The sequence below is a fragment of the Triplophysa rosa genome, linkage group LG23, assembly GCF_024868665.1.
Source record: "Triplophysa rosa linkage group LG23, Trosa_1v2, whole genome shotgun sequence".
NCBI lineage: Eukaryota > Metazoa > Chordata > Actinopteri > Cypriniformes > Nemacheilidae > Triplophysa > Triplophysa rosa.
In genome coordinates this window covers 105979-130504 of record NC_079912.1, presented here as the reverse complement: position 1 = coordinate 130504, position 24526 = coordinate 105979, and the positions used below count along the sequence as shown (strand labels likewise).

Below are 24526 nucleotides of genomic sequence, written 5' to 3'. Positions count from 1 at the left end.
CCCCAGTAGGCTACTTTCATGTAAAACCATAGTAGTGTGAAGTGAGAGTTTGATTTAAACTGCGTCATGGTGGCAGATCACCGTGGTAAATATCATGATATATCAGACACTGTCACTATTCTTGTATAGAGAATCCAGACCCAAAAAACCTATGTATTGTATTTATGCTTCATCAACAGTTCGTTTAAAACTGAATAGCAGGTACATGCTTTATTTGTGACCCTGGACAACAAAACCAGTCTTATGGGTCAATTTTTCGAAATTGAGATTTTTACATAATGTGAAAGCTGAATAAATAAACGTTCTATAGATATATGAGTTGTTAGAATAGGACAATATCTGGCTGAGATACGACCGTTTAAAACTCAGGAATCTGAGAGCGCAAAACAATCAAAATATTGAGAAGTTGTTAATCAGGGGCACTGTGGCAGACCATCCACTCACAAAAATAAAGTTTTTATATATTTAAGGTAGGAAATTTACAAAATATCTTCAGGGAACATGACCTTTACTTAATATCCTAATGATTTTTGGCATAAAAGAAAAATCGATCATTTTGACCCACACAATGTATTTTTGTCTTTTACTAAAAATGTTCCCGTGCTACTTAAGACTGGTTTTGTGATCCAGGGTCACATATTATAAATGACTGACCNGGGAACATGATCTTTACTTAATATCCTAATGATTTTTGGCATAAAAGAAAAATCGATAATTTTGACCCACACAATGTATTTTTGTCTTTTACTAAAAATGTTCCCGTGCTACTTAAGACTGGTTTTGTGATCCAGGGTCACATTTTATTGGTAGTAAATGAATCGAATCACAGCTGAGGTCCAGCAGAGTTTTGCGTCCTTTGCGTAAGCGTGCCTGCGCACCTCTGCGAGTGGCGCAACTGCGCTGTTTGCGCAGCAGTGCCCGCATCTTCGTACGCGCTTCGGTCACTCACTCTCCGCAGTTCCGCGCCGGCGCAGCGCGTTCTTCCTGTGCTCGTCCTCGGCCTCGCACACAACAACAAAGTATAAAATTTACCCCCCTGGCGCTCGTGACATCAAACACACACTTTCCCAGTGGAGCAGAACAGCACATTAACGGTAAGAAACTGATTTTCCGGGCGGATTAAAGCAGCGCCTGAAATAAAGCGCGATGTTTTTGCGCGGGATGGCTGCGCGCGCCCGGCGCGGGAGTGTTCATCACGGCCCGCGCTGCTCGCGCCACTAAATCCGCCCTCGGCGCGCCGCAATCCACGACGAGTGCCCGTTTATACCGAGCGCGTCCCGGTGCCCGCGCGTCTCTGGGCTCGTTCTGAGGGAAACCGAACGGATTGTTTGTGTTTTGCTCGATCGATGTCGATTGAAGTATTCGGCGACGAATTACGTGCTAATGCTAAGATTAGCTTCAACAGCACCGTTACCGAACCAAAGGAACGTTAACTTAGCGCAGAAATACTAAAAAGACACGATTGAATGTCATTTTTATTGACTCGACGCGATATCGAGAGTGTAAATGAATCTTGAGGAGAATTAAAGCTCTCGGATGTTCAGAATTTAAATGAAGAGGTTCGTCGTTTGTGGCTCGTGTCGATTCATTCAGAACATCATGTGTCCTGCAAGGTATTCATTCATGTGATCAAATGTGTTTCTCTCAGAGACCTCTGCTTGTGTTCAACATACACCTGTAACTGTTACGCTTTGCTTTTGTTGGGTTTGATGAAGAGTTTTTTCGGAATATTTGATTTGATTTTCGATGTTCACATCGCATTTATGAAACCGTTTATGCAGCTCGTGCACACTGTGTTTGTAAACATATCACGTGCTGTCAATTAAAATATCCGACAGCGTCATACATGTTCATAGTTACAAAATAAAAGTGTAGTACAGTAACGTTGGCTTGGGCATATTTACTACGGTACTCTACAGTACACTGATGTGAACATCATGAGAATTGACTCGTGTCTAAAAAGTCTGAGGCTGGGTTTCGTCATTTATAAACACAACATCATTGCCTTCATTTAACATCCGTCTCTTTCCCCTGTGTGCTGAGGGCCGTTATTACCACGGTATTGTCTTCAAACACCATGGTACCAGCACATTACTTTGAATAATATGGTATGCACTCATAACGATATCATTTCTGTCTTTTGTTGTGTCAGAGAGCTGCTCCAGTATGTCAGAGACGGTGAAGTATGTGGACGATGAGCACAAAACCATCTTTCTGAAGTTACTGAACGAGCAGAGACTGGAGGGCGAGCACTGCGACATCGCTGTGGTGGTGGAGGATGTGAAGTTCCGAGCGCATCGTTGCGTGTTGGCCGCGTGCAGCAACTACTTCAAAAAACTGTTCAAGAAGCACGAGGTGGACAGCTCGTCCGTCATCGAGATCGACTTCATCCGCTCGGACATCTTCGAAGAAGTTCTCAATTACATGTACACGGCCAAGATCTCCGTCAAGAAGAAAGACGTCAACCTCATGATGTCCTCGGGACAGATCCTCGGCATCCGCTTTTTAGACAAACTGTGTACTCAGAAACGGGACGTGTCCCCCGATGAGAACAGCGACGCCGGCGTTCCGTACGACATGGTGAAAATGGGCCTTCCCACGGAAGATCCTCCTCTGAACCAAGACGGAGACGTGCAGGTGCTCGGGGAGCAGGACGACCCGCCGCCGGACGACATTATGGAGGAGAGTCAGGGCAATCACGACCTGGACAAGTCGCCCAACAACGCCCTGCGTGTGCAGGAGGACATCTTGAAGCAGCTGGCGCAGGAGGAGGTGCACAAGGTCGCCGGCTACGACCAGGAGGTGGAGGCCATGGACGCCGAACCCAAAGAGCTGGCCGCTCACACGCAGACGCTGTCGTTCACCGACAGCATGGGCGACGTGAAGGACGAGCAGCCCCCGGGCTGGACCACCGCCACGGCCGACATGAAGTTCGAGTATCTGCTGTACGGCCACAGAGATCAGCTGGCCTGTCAGGTGTGCGGCAAAACCTTCATGGACGAGAACCGCATGAGGAAACACGAGAAGCTGCATTCGGCCGACAGGCCCTTCATCTGCGAGATCTGCACCAAAGCCTTCACCACGCAGGCTCACCTGAAAGAACACTTGAAAATCCACACGGGCTTCAAGCCGTACCGCTGCGAAGACTGCGGCAAGTCCTTCATCCGTGCGCCCGACCTGAAGAAACACGAGCGGGTGCACAGCAACGAGCGACCCTTCGCCTGTCAGATGTGCGAAAAGGCCTTCAAACACAAGTCGCACCTGAAGGACCACGAGAGGCGGCACCGGGGAGAGAAGCCCTTCGTCTGCGGCTCGTGTACCAAAGCCTTCGCCAAAGCGTCCGACCTGAAGCGGCACGAGAACAACATGCACAGCGAACGCAAACAGTTGAGCGCGGGCGGTCTGCAGAGCGAGACGGAGCAGCTTCAGGCCGCGGCCATGGCCGCTGAAGCCGAACAGCAGCTGGAGTCTATAGCCTGTTCGTAGCATGCTTCATTTGACTCTCTTAGCCACTCGTCTTATGATGATTCCTCTTAACTGTTCAAATCCCAGATCTGGTTTTCGTTTTTTTTTTTTGCTCTAGTTTTAGACAGATTTGATTGACACTGATTGATTTTCTCTTTTTTTATGTAAATGGTGCATTTTTCTCTTACTGTACAGTTCAAACCAAATGTATGTGAGTATTTATGCTAGCTGGAGGGAGGATGAATTCACCAGCCTTACACGTGTCCAAAACACAGAGAGCGATGGCGGTTCATGAATTCAAGCAGAAGATATTTACACGCTCCTTCATTCCATCAGTTTCTCTCAGAAACATGTGAAGATTTACACATTGAGATATTTTTGCTGTAATAAAAGACTGATGAATCATTTCAGTGAAAAATGCTTTTCTTTCGTCTTCATTGACGTGAAATATTTCACGTTTTATAGTCTGTCATTAAAGTAGCTCATGTCTTTAACATATGTTTTTTACTAGGGGTGTAAAGATGTACCGTGCCAATGACATACCGTGACACAAATGTAGTGATGATTTTTTTAAACCATAGGACTTCTGTTGAGTCCTCTCGCTTGACTGGGTTCACAGAAGCCAGAACTATGCCTTAAGTTAAATTTGAATATTTAAGTCACTTGAGACAAAACAATGGCACTGACAAGTTTTTTCAGTCAAAACAGATCTATCAATCATTTGAATCGCAAGGCGTGTCTGTTAATCTATTGTTTTATGTTCTTTTTTTTAATATTGCTCTGATAAGTTCTCTCTTAAGGCTTAGCTTTTTTTTATTCCTTTTCATTTAAATGTCTTAATCTTAATGGGTATATTTACACGCGGAACGTTCACCTAAACCTTGGATGTTGTCTGTTCTTTAACAAAGTGACAAATGTTATTAAAACTAAAGGTATAGAAAGAAGTTATTTGAATTTCAGTTTTTAAATTTTGTTTCAAATATAATACTAGAATCGTGAACACTGTGTCATGTGTCGAATTGAAAGCTGAAGTGTATCGTTGCTGACCTAGTTTTTACTCGATCATAAGCACACTTGATTTTGTTTGGTGTTACTGTAGATTCTAACCTGTCGTGCTCGCGGACAATGTGTTTGCGCATGCGCGTGTGTCAGCGCATGTGCGCGTTTACTCCCGCAGGTGGCGCTGCGTCTGATTTTGCGCATTTGATTAGATGAGGAACTTTTAAAAACTTTCAGGTGTGAGTGTGTGAGATCCGTCTGAACCGAAACTTTAACAAGGTAATGTTGCTTCACAGCTCAAAATACTGAAATCATCGAGATGACATTTAGACGTGATGTAATTCTGTAACAGACGTTGTCGTGAGGGAGTTTTATCAGCTGTGTTTTATTACACGCGTGTGTGAATCCAGTGCTTTAGTTTCTCATCATGCTGATACATTTACAGGATGAAACCGATGAAGGACTCGCATGACAAGAGCTCAAAAAAACACAGCAGCAGGTCACACACACGCACATATTTCATAACCTGTGTGTGTGTATAATACCGATCTTCATTGAAACATGACGTGTGTGTGTGTGTGTGTGTGTGTGTGTGTGTGTCAGAGAGCAGAAGTGCACATCTTCATCTAAAGTGAAGCAGAACGGCGCTCACAGCTCAAAGGTGAACACATGATGACAGAAGCTCATGAATGCTCAGTGTGTTTAAATCATTCTTCTGTGTCCAGAACAGATGAAACCTTCAGATTTCACATCAATAGACGAATCTCTGCAGGTGTCTGTGGATATCAGGTGTGTGTGTGGACTTGGTTTTTATATGTTAGTGGGGACCTAAACCTGAACGCACACCAACTCATGGGGACTCGTGTCACTGTGGGGACCAAAACTGAGGTCCTCATGGGCACAAAAGCTTATAAATTGTACAAAATCTAAAAATGCAAAAAGTTTTCTATGATCTTTAGGTTTAGGGGTTGGGTTAGGGGTAGGGGATCAAATATACAGTATAAAAAACATTACGCTTCTGGACTGTCCCCACGGAGATAATAAACCAGACGTATGTGTGTTATGTGTAATCCAGTGGTTCTCAAACAGTGCATTGCTTTGCGTCCCCCAAATAAATACTTAAAATCTTACATTTAGAATTTTTATTAAACCAAAAAACATTCAGTTATACAATGCTGGGACATGTGGTCTTATTTTTCTGATGTTTAAATCTTTCATAAAATGCAACAAAATCTGTGTTCCCCTGGATGCATCTTGGGTCCCTAGTTTGAGAACCACTGGTGCAATTCATTCATTCATTCTTGTGTGTATATGTGATGGTATGATGTGTTTCAGCAGTAAAGTGAAGCATAAATCGGGAGACATGGATGAGATGGATGTGGTGAGACCGCATAACTCATTTAAAATATGACACGTGTTTTTGTTTAAATGTTGAAAATGTCCCATCACACGTGTTTATTTTGCAGAATGTTACAGCAGGTCCTGTTGAAAGGCAAGTGTTCAGTTTCACACGCAAATTATCCATCTGATAATCTCTCAAACACAACAGATAAACGTTAGTTTTTTTGTATTCGTGAAGTTAGAACAAAAGACGCTGAACAAGAGTGTAATGTTTCTCCTCCTCCAGACCTCTGATGAATGTGATTTCTTGTGTCCATCATTCTGAGAAGATCAACAAACACAAGGTTTGGTTTTACTCTCATTACTTCAAACGTGAACATGATGATTCTTCAGTGAACTGTGTTGTGTGTTTTACTCTCAGTCACGATCAAAAAGCAGCAAAGAACGTCACAATGAGAAAGTGCGGCAGGACAGAACAGCAGATGTGAAAGTGTGTGATCCTGAGACACAAACAGCAGATTCACATCAGGTCAGAGGAATAAAAACATCTCAACACTGACACCTCACACAGATAAACGTGTGTTTGTGTACTCCCATGTGTGTGTGTGTGTGTAGATCAAGACAGAAGATCATGACGGCCGTGATTCAGCGGCTGACCGGCAGGCCAGTCCACCTGTCAAGATAAAGATGAAGAAAGTCAAAGATGAGAAGACTGATGAGAAACCCGACACGGCAGATAAGAATCACAGTGCCAGAAAGAAAAGAAAGAGTGAAAGTTCTGAACATGACAAACCAGAGAAAAAAACGAAGAAGATGAAGACAAACGAGGAGAAGAAGAAAGAGAAAACGAAGGAGAAGAAAGATGAAGGGACAGAGAAATGGAAGTGGTATGTGTTTAGACTGTTTTCCTTCAGGTAGTCTGAATGATGCATTCGGTTGTTTTTACATTAAAGCAAAAGCTAGTCTGAGAGTTTTAAAAAAACTACCTGTATAGTGTTATCATACAATAATAGACCCTTTTCAGAAATAAGATCATATTAATAGACAGTGTTTAACATGCAACCTATAGAAATGTACTTTTTAAGTCATTCTTTTAAATATATTTACTAGAGGACATTTATTTGACATATTTGGTATTTAATCAAAATTAATGATGTAATTATTAGATTTTTGACTTCAGATCATTTATAAGAATTGTAATTAAATTATTTCGTATAATTTGTAATTGTAAGTTTATTAAACGATGTGTGACGCGCGGAACTGAATGGCACCGCTGATGTTTCACCTCGAGCTCTAATAACGGAGGCGCTCGTCGCGACTGCGCATGTGCACGCGCTCTAAAGCTGTTTTTCTATAGGGAATGAAGAAAGGTTTGTCCTTCATTGCGACACTGATTTATATTTCAGTAAAACATTATAAAGATGTTTCACTCGTACACTTCAAAAGACATTACACTCGAGCCGCTGCCGCTGAAGTTCTGTCACACTACTGCAGGTCAGCTCATGACGTCATCTGTCTTCGTCATATGATATATTTCACACATGTACACAAAAATTATTTACACATGTACACAAATGCCTTTGAGAGTCACATGATAATACACGTCATGCATTGTCTCGTATATATACTTGTGTAATGCTTCATGTTAGGGATGTCAATTTAGTCAAATTCCCATAATCGATTTTCATTTACATCGATACTGAAATCTGGCTCTGCAGTGGCATATAGGCATGACAGCGCGCAAAACGCCATCTTCCTCACCTGAATAAAAAGGTTTCTAAGTTTAAAAAAATGCCTAGTAGCATTGTTAAATTGAATCTGTGTGATTGATAATATAATAAAATGATGTATTTGATAATAAACATATGGACCAACGACGTGCCGCCGCCTCAGATGTGCACTCTGGTAATAGCATATAAGCCGGCTCGTATCATTGCGCGCTCTGCGTGAGAGAATAGGTTGGTTTGTTATTATAAGCGTGTTATTTTCTTTCTAAATGTGCATAGGACACAGCGCATGGACACTATATTACAGAGAATCTGTAGAATTCGAAAAAGGGCATTTTAACTCACAAATGTCCATAACGTGTTACAACCTTTAGCGGTCCTGAAGTTGAGACTTGTCTCACACTGAGGCATAATTTGCAGTTTTTTCAAGTCAATTGTGTCCCAAGCACTTATTTGAATAAAACTAAGCTTGTGGAACAAACACGCTGTGAACACGCCGCTTGCGCATCCATTGTCCAAGCATAAAGAAGTGTAATATTTAATTATTTTAGTTATATAAATATTTTCGTTATTAAACTATTGTTTTCCATTGATTTGACTGACCCCAGCGGGTGGGGCCGGACTTTGTCCCCACCACTTTTGAAAACAAAGTTACGCCACTGGTCTCACATAAATAACATCATTCTTTGTATTACACGAAAAGAAGCTAAAATAACAGTTAAATGATGTTGTAATGCATTTCCTGTAGGAGGGAAGAAAGGAGGCGGGGTCGGCGTGGCTGAGACGTATTTATTCAGAAAAACGTAAAGTAAAGTCCTCTCTCTGTCTCTCGTTCTCAGCTGCTCTCTCTCTCCTCTGTCGTCCGCCCGTGCTGCTTAAAAAGCGTCTCCTCGCCAATCACTGGAACGAGACACAGGTGATCTTAATGTGTACTTGACTTACTTACGGGCCGTTTTTCTCTCGCCTCCTCCCCTCGGTGCAGACCTCGCTAAACCACACACCCCTCGCCACATACCCCCACCGCCCGACTCAGGCCGGGGCGTCGTCCGGCCTGCAGCCTCCCCACCCCTCCTTCTGGAGAGGAAATCGGCCACAACCATCTGAGACCCCGGCCTGTGGATCACCTGAAATTTGAAGGGTTGTAAAGCTAGATACCAACGAGTGAGCCACGCGTTGGTATCCTTCATGCGGCGGAGCCACTGGAGGGGAGCGTGGTCGGAATAGAGCGTGAATTCGTGCCCCAGGAGATAGTAGCGGAGGGTGAGAATGGCCTACCTGATCGCCAAGCATTCTTTTTCAATGGTGCTGTACATCGTTTCTCTTCTTGAGAGCTTACAACTGATGTACAGCACCGGCCGTTCCTCACCCTCTATCTCCTGGGACAGGACCGCCCCCACGCCCCGATCCGACGCGTCGGTCTGCAACAGAAAGGGAAGAGAAAAATCGGGAGAGTGCAATAACGGCCCACCACATAGAGCAGCCTTCACCTGGGTAAAAGCCTGCTGGCATGGCTCCATCCACTGGACGGTATCGGGTGCCTCCTTTTTAGTGAGGTCAGTCAGCGGGCTGGTGAGGTACAAATAATTAGGCACAAACCTTCTATAATATCCCGCCAGCCCCAGGAACTGCCTCACCTCCTTTTTGGTCTTGGGTCTCGGTGAGGTCGCAACGGCTGCCGTCTTATCAATTTGGGGACGCACCTGACCGTGACCCAAGTGGAAGACCAAGTACCTTACCTCCACACGCCCAATTGCACACTTCTTCGGGTTAGCCGTCAGCCCGGCTCCTCTCAGCGAACCCAGGACTGCCCTCAGATGCTGCATATGCCACTCCCAGTCATTGCTGTAGATGATGATGTCATCTAGGTAGGCCGCGGCATACGCCGTGTGCGGCCGAAGTATGCGGTCCATGAGACGCTGGAAGGTGGCCGGAGCTCCGAATAAGCCGAACGGAAGTGTGACGAATTGGTGTAACCCGAACGGCGTAGTGAAAGCTGTTTTTTCTTTGGATAAGGGAGATAAGGGGATCTGCAAATATCCTTTAGTCAAATCCAGTGTCAAATAAAAGCGAGCCGCGCCTAGCCGATCCAGCAACTCGTCAATCCGTGGCATTGGATAAGTGTCGAACTTCGACACAGCATTCACCTTGCAATAGTCCACGCAGAAACGGACGGAGCCATCGGTTTTAGGGACCAAAACTATCGGGCTTGCCCAATCACTGCTGGACTCTTCTATTACCCCCATCTCTAGCATCGCTTGTAATTCTTCCTGAACCACCTTCTTTTTGTGTTCAGGTAACCTATACGGCCGGCTGCGAATTACCACGCCCGGCTTGGTTTCAATATGGTGCTCGATGAGGTTAGTGCGGCTGGGCAGGGGCGAGAACACATTTGTGAAATTCACTTGCAACCTGGCAACATCGGTGAGCTAGGAGGGTGAGAGGTGATCCCCCCTGGGGCCAGAGCAAGAGATTGGTTTTTGTTGCACACTTCTGGCCCGAGATCTTCCTCTCTACTCACTACTGTCGCCAGCATCACTGTGTTCGCCTCACTCCATTTTTTAAGGAGGTTTAGGTGATAGACTTGATGTGCCTCGCTCCTGTCCGATCGAACCACTTCATAAATTGAGATCTCCGATTCGCTGTGTGACCTGGAAGGGCCCTTGCCACTTAGCGAGTAATTTGGAGCTTGTGGTGGGGAGCAATACAAGAACTTTATCTCCCGGTGCAAATTTACACAATTTGGCACCCCTGTTATATTGTCGGCTTTGTCTGTCCTGGGCCTGTAACAAATTCTCCATTGAGAGCCGCCCCAACGTGTGGAGTTTTGCTCTCAGGTCCAGGACATACTGAATTAGATTTTTGCTGTCTGAAGGTCCGTCCTCCCGGGTTTCGGCACCACTGTAATATGTTCGTTGTAGGAGGGAAGAAAGGAGGCGGGGTCGGCGTGGCTGAGACATATTTATTCAGAAAACGTAAAGTAAATAAATAAATAAAAGTATAAAGTATGGCCTTCCTGGCACATACAGCACAACACGTTGCTGTCCTTAGGCACTTTCTCTGCTGTCCTCTCTCTGTCTCTCGTTCTCAGCCGCTCTCTCCCACTCTCTCTCTCCTCTGTCGTCTGCCCGTGCTGCTTAAAAAGTGTCTCCTCACCAATCACTGGAACGAGACACAGGTGATCTTAATGTGTACTTACGTACGGGCCGTTTTTCTCTCGCCTCCTCCCCTCGGCGCGGACCTCGCTAAACCACACACCCCTCGCCACAGATGTGCTAAACCATTTCAAATAAAATAACTGATCAGCTGTCCACATGCGATCAATGCAAACCTAAAAACCCTGATGTACTGTACACTTTAGGAATGCCGGTGAGGATTTCATCAACTTGTGACAACATACGTTACCGCTCCTATCACACATTATAAAAGAAAATATATTTGCATTTTGCATCTATAGCGCTTATTTTGATCCGCAGCTTTAGAAATTTTTTCTTTGACTAAAACAAATGCTTCAAATGTTTCTTCATTATTATTCTTAACGAAAAACTCAACAATCATAAATTAGCCTAGTATCATTACAAACGCACTTATGGTCAACTTTTACTAACAAAGGCGGATATGGTATCCAAAGGAAAAACAACATTTTCTTTTGATACCAATAGTTATTCATTCATTATTTACTTTAATTGAACAACAAAAAAATAGTACACTGACAAACTTGCTTATATGAAACAACGTTTATTAACAAAACGAATAAGACTGATAACATTGAATTTATTTACGTTACAAAACAGGTACAAAGATCTTCGGATTTTCCCCTTACTTCAACAGTTTGTGGTTAATTATTATTTTAAATGAAAATGCAACAATAAAACAAGGACAATGCTACTTATATTATACGAAGAAATAAAACTTTTATTAATAAAAGTTGTTTTAACTCTCACATCTGACATTATAAGAGTCTTGAAGAAACTGAATGGACACGGTCTGTTTCTTTTGCAAAATATTTGCTCTTTATTATATATTCTTGATCTAAATAATTTTTTTTTTACATTTATCCAAATCTCTGTTTTTCGCTTGTCGATAACGATTTCATGTGTGTAATATATCAATGTGATCTGTTGATTTTTGTGAATGTTTAGGTGGGAGGAAGGCAAATCTTCAGACACTCAGAAATGGACGAGTCTTGAACATAAAGGACCGTATTTTCCTCCAGAGTACGAGCCGCTGCCCAGTAACGTCTCATTTTATTATGATGGTAAGACGATGCTGTGATGGTGATGTTATATTCTGTCTGAATGCAGTAACAGCAAGTTTGTGTCTGCAGGAAAACCTCTGAAACTCAGTCCACAAACAGAGGAGATCGCCACTTTCTACGGCAAGATGCTGGAACACGAATACACGACTAAAGATGCGTTTCAGAAGAACTTCTTCAATGACTGGAGAGAGGTGAGGAGGAACTCGACATCCGCTGCTCTCGGTCTAGAACTACACACAGATATTATTGATGTATATTTAACATTTAAATGCTATAGAACCTTTTATTGCACAAACCATTCAAGTGCATTAAAGTATCAAACAGTCTGATCTGTTATTACTCTTGAGATTACACATGATAACATGGGAGTGTTTTCAGTGAGCAGAACCTCGCATGTGACTCTGAAGATGAGTGCTTTTACTGTGTTATCAGTAAATAATAGCAGCTTGTCTGTATGTTTGTGTCTTTTAAAGATGATGATGATAATAGTAATGGAAACTCATGATTTAAGAGTTTGAGTTGTGCTTTGGCCTGCAGTGAATTACAGTAATAACTGTGCACTGTAACTGTGTGTGTAGGAGATGACTAAGGAGGAGAGGAAGGTGATAAAGTCGCTCTCCAAGTGTGACTTTACAGAAATGCACAAATATTTTGTGGAGAAGTCCGAGGAGAGGAAGAACATGAGTAAAGAAGAGAAGCAGGTGAGTTGATGTCAGATTTCCAGCAGCTCCAGCGGTGACTGAACGTGTTTCTTCAGGTTCTGAAAGAGGAGGCCAGTCGTGTGGTGGAGGAGTACGGGTTCTGTCTGCTGGACGGACACCGCGAGAAGATCGGAAACTTTAAGCTGGAGCCTCCGGGTCTGTTCCGCGGGCGAGGAGAACACCCGAAGATGGGCAAACTGAAGAAACGCCTCCAGCCAGAGGACGTCGTCATCAACTGCAGCGCGTGAGTCTCTCGACACGTTCACCTTCTGAGCGTCTGTCACAGATAAAAGAATCTCTGTAGAGAAATCACGTCATCACAAACCCGAGCGGTTTCTCTCCTCTCTGATGTTTAGTGGTTCACGCTGATGTTTTCGCCCAGCACAGCGACTGTGACGTTTCATAAATAGTTCAACATTTCTCATAAGATCTCTTCTCGCTTGATTCTTGTCTCCTCAGAGACTCAAAGATCCCAGAGCCTCCTAAAGGACACAAGTGGAAGCGTGTTCAGCATGAAAACACAGTCACGTGGCTGGTGTCCTGGGTGGAGAACATTCACGGAAGACCCAAATACATCATGCTAAACCCCAGCTCTAAACTCAAGGTGAGAACTCACAGCCCTGAACACATGTAGGGCTGCAGCTATCGATTCTTTTACTAATCGAGTATTCTACAGATTTTTCCATCGATTAATCGGGTATTCGGATAATAAGTACTTTTTCTTTATTAAAAAGCAATACTAAATATACAAGAGAAAATAAGACAGGTCTCTTAAAATGAGTAAAACAACTCATTTGTTTCCTTTTTAGAACAATCAGTTTTTATTGCTGAAATAGCATACATTAATATCTGTGAAAACTAAACCCATTTAGTACATTCCATTGCCATATTAAATTCAAAATGCAATATAATACAAATATATAAATAAGAAACATGAATAAAAATGGAAATAACAATTTCAAACAATAGCCTATGACTTTTATTTTGGCAGGTTGTCAGAAGACGCTTATTTTTTAGTATGTCTGTTTCTTCACTCAAACAATAACATGTTTGTGAAATAAACTCTCAGCGCAACTCTGGAGGTGAAGTTCATGTCGTCATTCAGCGCAGACGCAGACAAATTCATGAGCATCACGCGTGTAGCACGTTAAACTGTGCAGTTCATTCACGCAGACACGCAGAACAGACAGATGACACGTGTAAATAACAGGATTCGGTGTCCACTAGTCCGCATCTAGTTTGATGGACTCAATGCAGCCGGAAAACAAGTTTCACTCGTAAAATAGACTAAAATATCAGTTCACCATTTCAATAAGCTATTTATAGGGCTGTGACGGTGGCAGTTTTTTACCACCGCGGTGGTAATAGACAAATCGACTGCGCGGTGGTTGAGAAATATATATTATTTATATAAATAATATTTATATTATTATATTTGCGTGTAGCAACCATATGACGAGTGGAAGAGAAATATAGACCTAATTTAAATAATTGAAATATGATATCTGAAATAAATGAGGATGAAACATCCGTCAATGTTTAACGCGCAAATCCATCAGTGAAACGGCACACTACAGCACATAAAACATTTAAATAAACATCAGTAAATAATGAAAACTTAAATGATATAAGAAAGCTAAATACTAAATAAAAAAGCTCTTGTTGCAGTAACTTCAGTCAGTGGCGTATTAACCCTTACAGTCCTTAACAATTCCATTTGAAACAAACTGTTTAAACCTACATTGGCTTTCCTATTCAGATTGCCATAAAAACTTTACTTTTTCCGACTCGTTGATGTGAAACTTACTTGTTGACATTGTCCAGATTAAAATGTGTACAGCTGCACTAAATGCGCGTTCAGAAGATGTGCACAGGAGCGCAAATGAAGAGATGTCTCTCCGCAACCGCGGCAAAACCTGCGCGCGCTCCGACACTAAGCAAGCGGGTCATAGCCAGTTTTGATTTTACGTATCTGTTCATTTCACAACAAGATCCATTGCAGAAGCCGCAGAATAACCTGGGTTTTGCCATGCAGGCCTGCGCTCTTACGCACCAACGGAAACGTATGCCAATAATTTCTGTTAATTTAAAATCTTTTAAATAAAACCATCCACAACTGAAAGGCTACAACTAGCAATCGTTATCGCAACTCTCATATTTATTACACCTATATTTGTCAGAGTGACGTGCACTACCGCCGGTGGCAGTTCACCACCGTCATGGCACTTTACCATCGCGGTGGTGCGGTTGTTACGGCAACCGTCACAGCCCTATAAGCTATCAGTTATTTATCAGCATGAGAAATACGTGTGAGCGTGTGAACATACTAAAATGCGTGTGTCTCACGGTGAATGCATGAGACTGTAACATGAATAGAGTTTAGCGGGCTGTGCGTCAGTAATAACGGTCCGTGGGGAAACGCAGTGCTCCGTGTGTACTGTAGTTAAATGGATTAAACGAGGCTTCGAGGCAACAAAAATTGCCTCGATGATTTTTTGTATTCGAATAACTCGAGTTACTCGAGGAATCGTTTCAGCCCTAAACACATGAAGCACTGACTGCTGGGTACCTGCTCACCATGTATGCGTGTGCGTGTGTCGCAGGGAGAGAAGGACTGGCAGAAGTATGAAACGGCCCGTAAGCTGAAGATGAGTGTGAACTCAATCAGGAAAGAGTACAGACGTGACTGGACCTCCAGAGAGATGAAGACCAGGCAGAGAGGAGTCGCTCTCTACTTCATTGATAAGGTGCGTCCGTCCGTCACCATCTTCATGTGGAGCAGTTCTAACGAGAGACACCGTTCAATGTACAATTTTTCAAGCAGGCAGTTTGGTTTATTCATTTGTGAATATAATGTCATGTGTTATTATGAAGTATTAAACTGCAATGGTCAAGACGACCGAATATTCACCAATCAGATTCGAGTGTATCAGAGAGCCGTGGAATAATCATGACTTCTGAGTACAGAAATGGCTTCAGATTCCTCGTTTGTGCAGTTTGTTGATGGTTTTTCTGCCCACAGAGTAAATGACGTTTGTGTTAATGTCATGTTCATTTAGAAGAGGAAAGCGTCTCGTTATCATTCAGTGATCTTCTCATTTACCGCACAATACTGTAACCCTAAACTACACACTGTGTGCGTGCGCGCGCGTGTGTGTGTGTGTGTGTGTGTGTGCGCAGCTGGCCCTGCGAGCGGGGAATGAGAAGGATGATGAGTCTGCTGATACGGTGGGCTGTTGTTCTCTGCGTGTTGAACACATCTCTCTTCACAAACGCATCGATGGACAAGAGTTTGTCGTGGAGTTTGACTTTCTGGGCAAAGACTCCATCAGATACTACAACAAAGTTCCAGTAGAGAAACGGGTCACAACACACGCATTAATCACATGATCAGTGACATCACGCAGATGAGTTTTGATATCACAAATCGGTCAACTTGTCTCAGGTCAGATGTGTTATTTGCTCACAGGTTTTCAAGAACCTGAAGCGGTTCATGGAACACAAAGATCCAGAGGATGATTTATTTGACAGAATTACAGTAAGTGAGTTTGATGTCAGTGCTGTTGTGTCGTGTGATGATGTCTGAAACACTTGTGTGCTGTTTAGACGGTCTACCTCAACAAAACCCTGAACGAATCAATGCCAGGACTCACAGCCAAAGTGTTTCGAACCTTCAACGCCTCCACCACGCTGCAGGATCAGCTGAGGAAACTGACCACAGGTCAGCTCTGACCCCTGACCTCTAACTGTTTCTTACTGTAATATTTCGCCTGACGAAAGAGAAGTTTTCAGACTGTCTGTGGTGTTTCAGAGGACATGACGCTGGAGGAGAAGATGCTGTCGTACAACCGAGCGAACAGAGCCGTCGCTATTCTCTGTAACCACCAGAGGGCAGCACCTAAAACCTTTGAGAAATCAATGCAGCTGCTGCAGGAGAAGGTTCCAATCATTCTCTCATTTCATCTCTTTCACTTTATGACATCTAACACACAATAACTGAGCTTTGAGCTCTGGGGAAGACCAGTGTAAAGTTCAGTTCAATTAAGTATTCATCATGTGTTAACTGGTAAAGCGTGATGTTTGCGACACCAGCATCAAGGGTTTGATTCCCAGTAAATGGTGCACGTACTGATATTGAATGCATGATGATGTTAAAGTTGAATGCCGTGTGAGTAGGTTTGTTTTTTGGAGCAGTTGAAGCAGGTAACTGCTGTAGCGCTCGTGAAATGCCTGCGTGCGTTCTCTGCCGCTTGACATTACGGGTCAGATGTTATTGGATTGTGGGTGGGTTTGTGACTGTAGAGAATGAAGACGCTTTAGAACGAGAGCGCTGATGGAGCGGTGCGGGGGTCAAGGTCTCTGACAGCAGACGCTTTACAAACATCAGAAATAAACACGCCGATGGCAGAAAGAGTGATTCACAGCAGTTAAACCTGCATCAGCCCGCAGCGGGCACCGGACGCTTAATCTCCTACAAGAATGTCAACACGACACGCTACACAAGTGTGTGTGTGTGTGTGTGAGAGAGATCTTACCCTGTCTGTCTCATTCTACAGATCAAGAAGAAAAAGGAACAAATTGAAGAAGCCAGAAAAGAGTTGAAGGAAGCCAAGCGCGCACATAAAGAAACTCCCAGCGACAAATCCAGCAAGTGAGAAACTCTGTTGACTCGCTCCACATCTCAAGGTCGCGTGAGTTCATGGTGTGCCAGCTGATTTCACTTTAAAAGCATCAAATATTCCGATGTGTCAACAGCCAACACACAAATACTGACAAACAGAATTTTATTGAAGGAAAAACAGCTACGATTTAGCCATTCATTTCCATTAAATAATCTCTTTCATTCTTATTTCATGGCATTCGTGTTTAACACGTCGAGTTCATCCATCAGGAGTTGATGGGATAGTGAGTGAAATGGGATGACACACTGATGACTTTTTGTTTTGATTTTGACTTGAATTCCTGTACAATCCAAATGAAGAGTTTAATTTATGATGAATTTTACGGGCGCGTGCATGTGTGTGTACTGGTATTCATCACTGTGTAGGGACTAATGTCCCCAGAAAGCCAGTAATACCAGTAGATTTTGACCTTAAGGGGACATTTTTAGGTTCCCATGAGGAAAAACAGCTTATAAATCATACAGAATGATATTTATTGAAAATGTAAGAGTGCAGAAAGGTTTGTGTGATCATTAGGTTTAGGTGTTGGGATGGGGGATAGAATATATCATAAGCCTGATATAAAATCAATGGGAGTCTATGGAATGTCCCCATAAAACACCAGTGTGTGTGTCTGTGTGTTATTGATTAGATGTGATCTAATATTCCTGAAGGTGGACGTGAAAATGACTTGAATGGTTTAAAATAAGCCAAGACAACTGAGTGTCAAGATACTTCTGTGTTTTGTTTGATGTTAGAAAGGTTGAGATCCACTGCTGTAACCCCTCGACACACACACACACCGTATCAAGACGATACGGGTGTAACACAAACTCTCTCTGTGTCTCTCTAAGGCTGGTTGAGAAGAAAGAGAAGAAGGTTCAGAAATTATGTGAGCAGTTGAAGAAGCTTCAGTTGCAGGAAACGGATCGCGAGGAGAACAAAGTGATTGCTTTGGGCACGTCCAAACTCAACTACCTGGACCCTCGCATCACTGTCGCCTGGTAACCACACACACTGACATCTCAATGTCAATCAAACACTACATCTTAGTGTGAAGCATAGCTTTGACACCAGACTTCTCAGTTCATCATACATCATGTTTATTTGAGATCAGTTGCTGATTCCTCAGAAACCCATACTGCTCCATGAGGAGTTTCTACTTTGTCCATAGATGACGTCAGATTGTCTCTCATCAGATGAATGTTGTGTTGTTAGGTGTAAGAAATATCAGGTGCCTATCGAGAAGATCTACAATAAAACTCAGAGGGATAAGTTTGCTTGGGCTATTGACATGACCGATGAGAACTTCCAATTCTGACATCATCGTCATCATCACAGCGACACAAACTCATCTGACGTAAACAGTTCAACTTGCCTTGCTAATCTATTCTATCATTATTTGTGGTGTTTTGTTTTGAGTTTTTCTGTTGTGTGAAATGTAAAAAGGATCTATTAAATTCTACAGTAAAATCACACCACCTCTCTCTGTGGCTTCTTTTCTGTTTTGAATTTGACTGACAGCTGTCAAACTCGTCGAAAACAAAGCAGATTGTTGCTGCTCACATGCAGACGAGAGAAGTTTCTGTTAAACATTTTAATGTAAGCACATGTAAGTGAAATGAATAGTAAAGGAGGTTTTTTATATTCCAATCCTGACCTTCAATATTTGATCGGGTGCTTCACCCGATGACTTTAAATGAGAGTAAAGGTGTGGATGTGAATGTTAACGTTTGTCGCCACACGAGTGAGTCACAGCCGCAGCACATATGACACGACACATGTTGAGTTTGTGTAGATTTCGGCAGCGCTCTGAGATCACACTGCAGTGACATTACAGCATCAGAATCAGAAAGAGTTTTTTTGCCAATTGTGCTTGGACACACAAGGAATTTGTCTTAGTGACAGAGGCTTCCAGTGCACGAACCCATGACCTTGGTGTTGTTAGCGACATGCTCTAACCACTGAGCTGAAGGAAAGCTGGCATATGTAAACAGTTTAAGGATTTAAATTTGCTTATATTGCAAATTCGTAGGCCTTTCGCATCCCAAATGTTTTTAAAATGTACAGAGTAATGAGAAAATCCAAATTCGCAAGCAAGGTTATTTTAGTTTACTAACATTTTAATTTTGAAAACATTTCTGTTTGTTTTGTTTATTAGAAAAACTTACACTAAACGTAAATGTTGCCTCAAAAATGAACTGAAATAAGTTTAAAGCAATACAATTATAAAAATAAATAAACTCAAATAGAACGCAAATAATAATGTAAAGAATAAACAACTTCAAAAATGACAAAAGCATACACCAAACTTAAAACTTAAATTAACATAAAAACTGGTGATGTTAGCTGTGACACCAAAGCTCCGATGCTTGTGTCAAAAAAATGAAGTGATTTTCAGTGAAGCTTAGTATCGATGCTTGATTCGTTCTATCGTCCACGTGACCAATGACATCCGAAGCTTCGTTTCACACACACCCACATGACTGCTTTGTACTTTGATTGAAAAAGGTTTGAAAATTCGCGACACAGGCCACGCCCTCATGGGTTTCTACAGATTGACTATAATCGTATGAAAGTGCATGTGTATTTTTGTTTGCATGCACCTGCATTTATTTACTTCCTCTGTTCATGAATTTGACTTGTTTACAAACAGGAAAAATGTCCACATCCACAATACAAAATGTTATGTTTATTGTTTTGAGTTACCAAGTATGCGAAACAGATTGTTGTCATGTACTAAATATACTGATTTATTAATTTACTAGTCTACCCATGCATTCGTTCATTCATTTATTAAATCATTATTGATTCTAAAATTAATGCGTCGGTCAGTGGCGGAGCCAGACAATTTTCATAGGGGTGGCCAGACTGAGACCATAGCTCACACAAGTGTAGCACAGAAACTGATATCATCTTTTTTTTACCCTATGTGGCAAGTCACTGTGGATCTAGTAGTCTTAGTCACTCATTTACTTAAACAGGCAGTGATTGCCATGTAGAATTACATCATGAAGATCCACATAAGCTTTTTAATGTATTACTAAACTGATTTAAAAAAAGATCTGAAACAGTGTGGCATTGCAGAAGGTGGTGTCTTTTTAATTGGTGATAAAGCTCACACCATAATGACAATTTACACAACATAAGAATATACAAGAAAGCACTTTTATCAAACAAACATTACAATATCACAGAAAAACCAAAATATAGTAACCTTAACATTATGGGCAAGCATTTCAAAAATATTCCTTTGCAATACTTTGCATGTTATCATTTGGCTGCCAACAAAACATTTTAATTCCCTTTCAAGGATATGACACAGACAGACCACCACCATTAAGCTGAATCAGCACTGAAAGTTGACTTTACTTTTAATGGCCTTCTACAACGCTCTTTTAAATGACAGTGAAACTGTTTATAGCTTTCATACTGCTAAGTTAACAGCCTAAATTAACTTAGCAAACTTTACCATGTCTGTTTCAACTTCAGCACGCCAGCCATAATATACATACATTAAGACAAGAAACATTTCAAACATAGTGAATAAACTTAATTCTTCTTGTTAACTTACCTGTGACCTGTTCTCTCGCGGCGGGAAACAGACAGTCCTCCTACTGCACGCGCAAAGTCCGTTGGAGCACACGCGAACAACAACAACACTACTTTTTCTTCTTCTTCTGTAATTGTAAGTGTTGGTGGTTGAAATTCAAGTTGAGTGTATTACCGCCACCTTCAGTTTGGGTGGAGAAGTACTTGTTTGAGGTGCGCTGTTGAAATGCGTCCTTATGGGAACAACTGTGTACAGAAATGGTTCCGCAAAAAAGTTGCCGGCAAAGCGGTAGGGGGCGAAAATTTGTCTGCAAGACGTTGTACATCATCTAGACGTATTTGTGGCAGATGTGCAAGCCACTTGGTAAACTCCATTCTGAGGCGCTAGCGGAAGTAACTTCTTCTTGAGTTTTACTGGCGGTTGGCAAATCAGCTTATAGGTGCATTTCCGCCACCTTATGAACTGGAGTGCTAGCGGAAGTAATGATACAACTGCTTCGCGGCAGAACGGAAGATGGGCGACGTCATGTGAAAAGGGCGTATTGGTGCATTACCGCCACCTTCTGCAAAACGTGTGAAGAATTTAAACCTCAAAGCTACGAAACTGTGGTACTACCGCTGCAAATAACCAAACCAGAGGGAACGATTGGCAAGAAATTCCTAAATGCATGCAGTAAGTATAAAGTGTTCAAATATATTCATATAGCCTATTTTAATACAAATAAATTAAATAATACTATATAATAATCTTTGCTACAATAAGGAAAAAAGAATATAGCTGAAAAGTTAATAAAGTTGAAAGTTAAACCTGAAAATCCAACAACTGGAAAAAGATGCAAGAAAAACCGCCATAAGACAGTGACACAGGACCTTTTACACAATTTAATAGTATGCTTTCTCTGCAGCAAGCAGCTATAGCCTACAATAAAAAAAATTATTAAACTGAAGGAAAAGTAAAAAATTTAAGGCTACAAAAATGATAACTCTGTCTGTTTAATTGTCATCAAAAATCATCTTATTGCCCCATCAGTCTTTCTCTACAACCATCATTGGCAGCCTCTCTCTCATCAGGCAGACAATATACAACACACACAAGGCATCCCATTTTACTTTGCCATTTTTTGAAACTGTAGGTCACTATAGATTGTCCAATATAATTGTTTGAAATTGTTATAGCTATGATCAATTTATTGGGGAATGTTTAAATTCAAACTTTATTGACATTAGTTTAAACATTTACAGTACATCAAATCGATATAATCTAACACAGATGTATGACAACAGACAATAAATTCATTTATTATTGGGTTCTATAATTTACTTAATTGATTTCTTTAAATATTTATTTATAATGTTCATTAAAGTGATGTAATATTGCATCATGACAGAGAATCAGTGGTAATATCATCACATTACGTTGACCTCTAGTTAAGCAACAACTAAGGCTTAGCCTGACAGTTAGCCTGCCCCGGACCAGGCTAATTTCCCAGCATAAGTTGCCATAGTAACTGAGTTCGAACTATTTTAAATTTGCTTTATGCAACCGAATCGACTGACAATAAGTCTGATTTACCAAAATAAGCCTGGCTTATTTCATAATCTTGTTTTATGGAACAGCCCTCAGCTCCTCTGACAGGACTTTACTGCCTTTATTTGACGAAGAGCAAGTTTGGACACAGAGCAACTCGTTTGTCCTTTATGCACGTTTTTTTCCATAAAAAGAGTGGTAAAGTGAAATGTTCGGTTTTTGCATATTGCAGTCTTGAAACGCTTTGAACATGCAGTCAAGCCAGTTGCAGTCTGACGCGGCATGTAACGCATATTCGAATCAAAATAGTTTTTTTATTATTTTATTTTTTTAGCAAGAGTTATTCCTCTTTCTTTCAGAGTTCAACAACATCAAATCGGTTTTGATTTCTTCAAACCGATGCAGCTTTGACCTAAAACATTTTATTGAGGTTTGCATAAGCTTAATGCTTAAAGCTTACTTTTATTTATTCACATATTTTATTTGATCTCTTTTCAGCGTTGGAATTTCAGTGCCAGAAATTTTTGTTGAGCTCCAAATTTCTAAGACAACATTTTTCTCCTCCACACCCGCGAGGCACCTTTTACAGAGAATCAACATCACGAACGCGGATGCTGCGTGTATAGGCGAATTCTGTCATGTGACACCACATTTATTACGTTAAAGACCCTTTTTCTCGACAAAAACTGTTTCCAAGCTATTTTTTGACTATAAATTGACAGAACATGACCCAGCTGGACACCATAGATGTAGTATTTCAACATCATTCTTTATCAAACACAGTTTCTATGGTCTGAGGCACCATTTTTTACAGAGCTTGACATACTGTATGCGAGATTGCCCTTGTAATAGTTTTTGTGGTTTTAACGGGTTAATGGCATCTCATGACTGGTGATTGTTTTCACACTGTGGTTTGCATATATAGCAAGCTGAGTGGTATCCTACTACCTAGTGAAGCCGTGGAGCCAGCAATGGGAAATGGAAGACAAAGAAATGTCAGGGGACAAGCACCCCTTCTGGGAGGTGGTCATGGGTTCGCCAGAGAGGTGGTCATAGGCCTCGTTTGAGAGGAGTGGGTGAACGTGGAAGAGGACAAGATCACAGAGCTAGACACCGGCAGCAACAGCATAGGGTTTCTAATGAAATCAGAGCTATAGTTGGAGACTACGTCATTAATCACGGCATGACAATGAGAAACAATTCAACCAAATCTCAGAAGATCAACGTGGCCTCAATCATCAGAACTTTCCGGATTGAGAACCGGTAAATCTTCAGAATGCACTAAACATGAAGCATCTTTCAACTGTCAAATGACTGTATGCAGCATTGCAGTGTACCACAGTATGTAACGGGATTACTGTAAATTTGTTCTTGCTGTGACTTCCCCTGTAGAATAGAGACTAGGCCAAATAGAGGTGGAGAAGCGAAATTCTGACTGACCAGCAAGAGCAGGCTGTGGTCACTTTGGCTCGGCCGGAAATGATATTCGCCTTACAGAAATCCGGCAGCACATCTTGGACAATAATGTTGTCAACAACCTTTTTTTCAACAATGTGGAAGCCATAAGTTTGCCAGCTATTGCCCGTGTGCTGAAAAGGCATCAGGTGTCTTTAAAACGGCTATACCGAGTGCCTTTTGAAAGAAATGCAGATCGAGTGAAACAACTGAGAATTGAGTATGTTCGGGTTTACAGTAAGATGACTATTGTGTGTGTGTGTGTGTGTGTGTGTGTGTGTGTGTGTGTGTGTGTGTGTGTGTGTGTGTGTGTCTGTGTGTGTTGGGGGCATCCCCAAAACTCAGTCATTGTAATCAGTAATTGTTTTTTGCTGTAATGATCTTTTTAGAGGGTGATGGAGCTGGAAGCTGATGAAGACCATCACAAATTCATATTTTTGGATGAGGCAGGCTTTAATCTGTCCAAAACAAGTAGAAGAGGTCGGAATATACAATCTGGTTTTAGGAAAAAACACAGTACATCCACAGCAATTACAAAAGTAATAAATGATTTAATGGTCTCATTGGACAATAAAAATCATAGTGCTGATCATGAAATTTTGAAGCAGAGGCTATTTAGTGTAGGTTTATCAGCAAACACCGTTGGGTGGTTTGGAAATTATTTATTGGATAGATCTCAATGTATTACAGTTTTTCTCGATTGCTAACACACAATTCATGAAACAATTCACCATTTTCTGACAACTATAAACACATTCTCAGAACAATACACCAACGTGTACAAACCCCACACACAAACAGCCTCATTTTGCAAAGGTTTAACCATGTTCTCATTCAGAAAA

The 24526-nt window shown here is 41.7% G+C and overlaps 2 protein-coding genes across 6 annotated transcripts; both read left to right on the top strand.

Moving 5' to 3' along the window:
• The first annotated feature begins 933 nt into the window (after nucleotides 1–933).
• zbtb14 (zinc finger and BTB domain containing 14) lies at nucleotides 934–4307 on the top strand. 2 transcript variants are annotated; one of them, XM_057322575.1, is made up of 2 exons: nucleotides 934–1094; nucleotides 2153–4307. In XM_057322575.1, the coding sequence occupies exon 2, from the start codon at nucleotides 2167–2169 to the stop codon at nucleotides 3484–3486; it is 1320 nt and encodes a 439-aa protein (XP_057178558.1). In that variant the 5' UTR covers nucleotides 934–1094; nucleotides 2153–2166; the 3' UTR covers nucleotides 3487–4307. The 2 variants fall into 2 exon arrangements, with proteins under 2 accessions (XP_057178558.1, XP_057178556.1); XM_057322573.1 differs by lacking the exon at nucleotides 934–1094 and adding an exon at nucleotides 1132–1613.
• A 374-nt stretch (nucleotides 4308–4681) lies between these two features.
• Nucleotides 4682–18645, top strand: top1mt (DNA topoisomerase I mitochondrial). Of its 4 annotated transcripts, none has more exons than XM_057322777.1 (22): nucleotides 4682–4743; nucleotides 4910–4963; nucleotides 5068–5125; nucleotides 5195–5253; nucleotides 5803–5845; nucleotides 5931–5956; nucleotides 6092–6149; nucleotides 6227–6334; nucleotides 6421–6692; nucleotides 11672–11787; nucleotides 11857–11978; nucleotides 12366–12488; nucleotides 12545–12732; nucleotides 12948–13092; nucleotides 15092–15235; nucleotides 15669–15851; nucleotides 15958–16026; nucleotides 16095–16209; nucleotides 16300–16427; nucleotides 17045–17139; nucleotides 18004–18153; nucleotides 18368–18645. In XM_057322777.1, the coding sequence occupies exons 2-22, from the start codon at nucleotides 4911–4913 to the stop codon at nucleotides 18468–18470; spliced, it is 2358 nt and encodes a 785-aa protein (XP_057178760.1). In that variant the 5' UTR covers nucleotides 4682–4743; nucleotide 4910; the 3' UTR covers nucleotides 18471–18645. The 4 variants fall into 4 exon arrangements, with proteins under 4 accessions (XP_057178760.1, XP_057178759.1, XP_057178762.1 ...); XM_057322776.1 differs by having other exon boundaries at nucleotides 5800–5845; XM_057322779.1 differs by having other exon boundaries at nucleotides 4683–4743; nucleotides 5190–5253.
• Nucleotides 18646–24526: the final 5881 nt, after the last annotated feature.

Bases quoted from the DNA above. Each gene is read 5' to 3' on its own strand.
- zbtb14 (XM_057322575.1), top strand. From the start codon at position 2,167: ATGTCAGAGACGGTGAAGTATGTGGACGATGAGCACAAAACCATCTTT.
- top1mt (XM_057322776.1), top strand. From the start codon at position 4,911: ATGAAACCGATGAAGGACTCGCATGACAAGAGCTCAAAAAAACACAGC. The intron at 16,428-17,044 runs GTTCCAATCATT...CTCATTCTACAG, and splicing joins TGCAGCTGCTGCAGGAGAAG to ATCAAGAAGAAAAAGGAACA. The intron at 17,140-18,003 runs GTGAGAAACTCT...TGTCTCTCTAAG, and splicing joins CCCAGCGACAAATCCAGCAA to GCTGGTTGAGAAGAAAGAGA.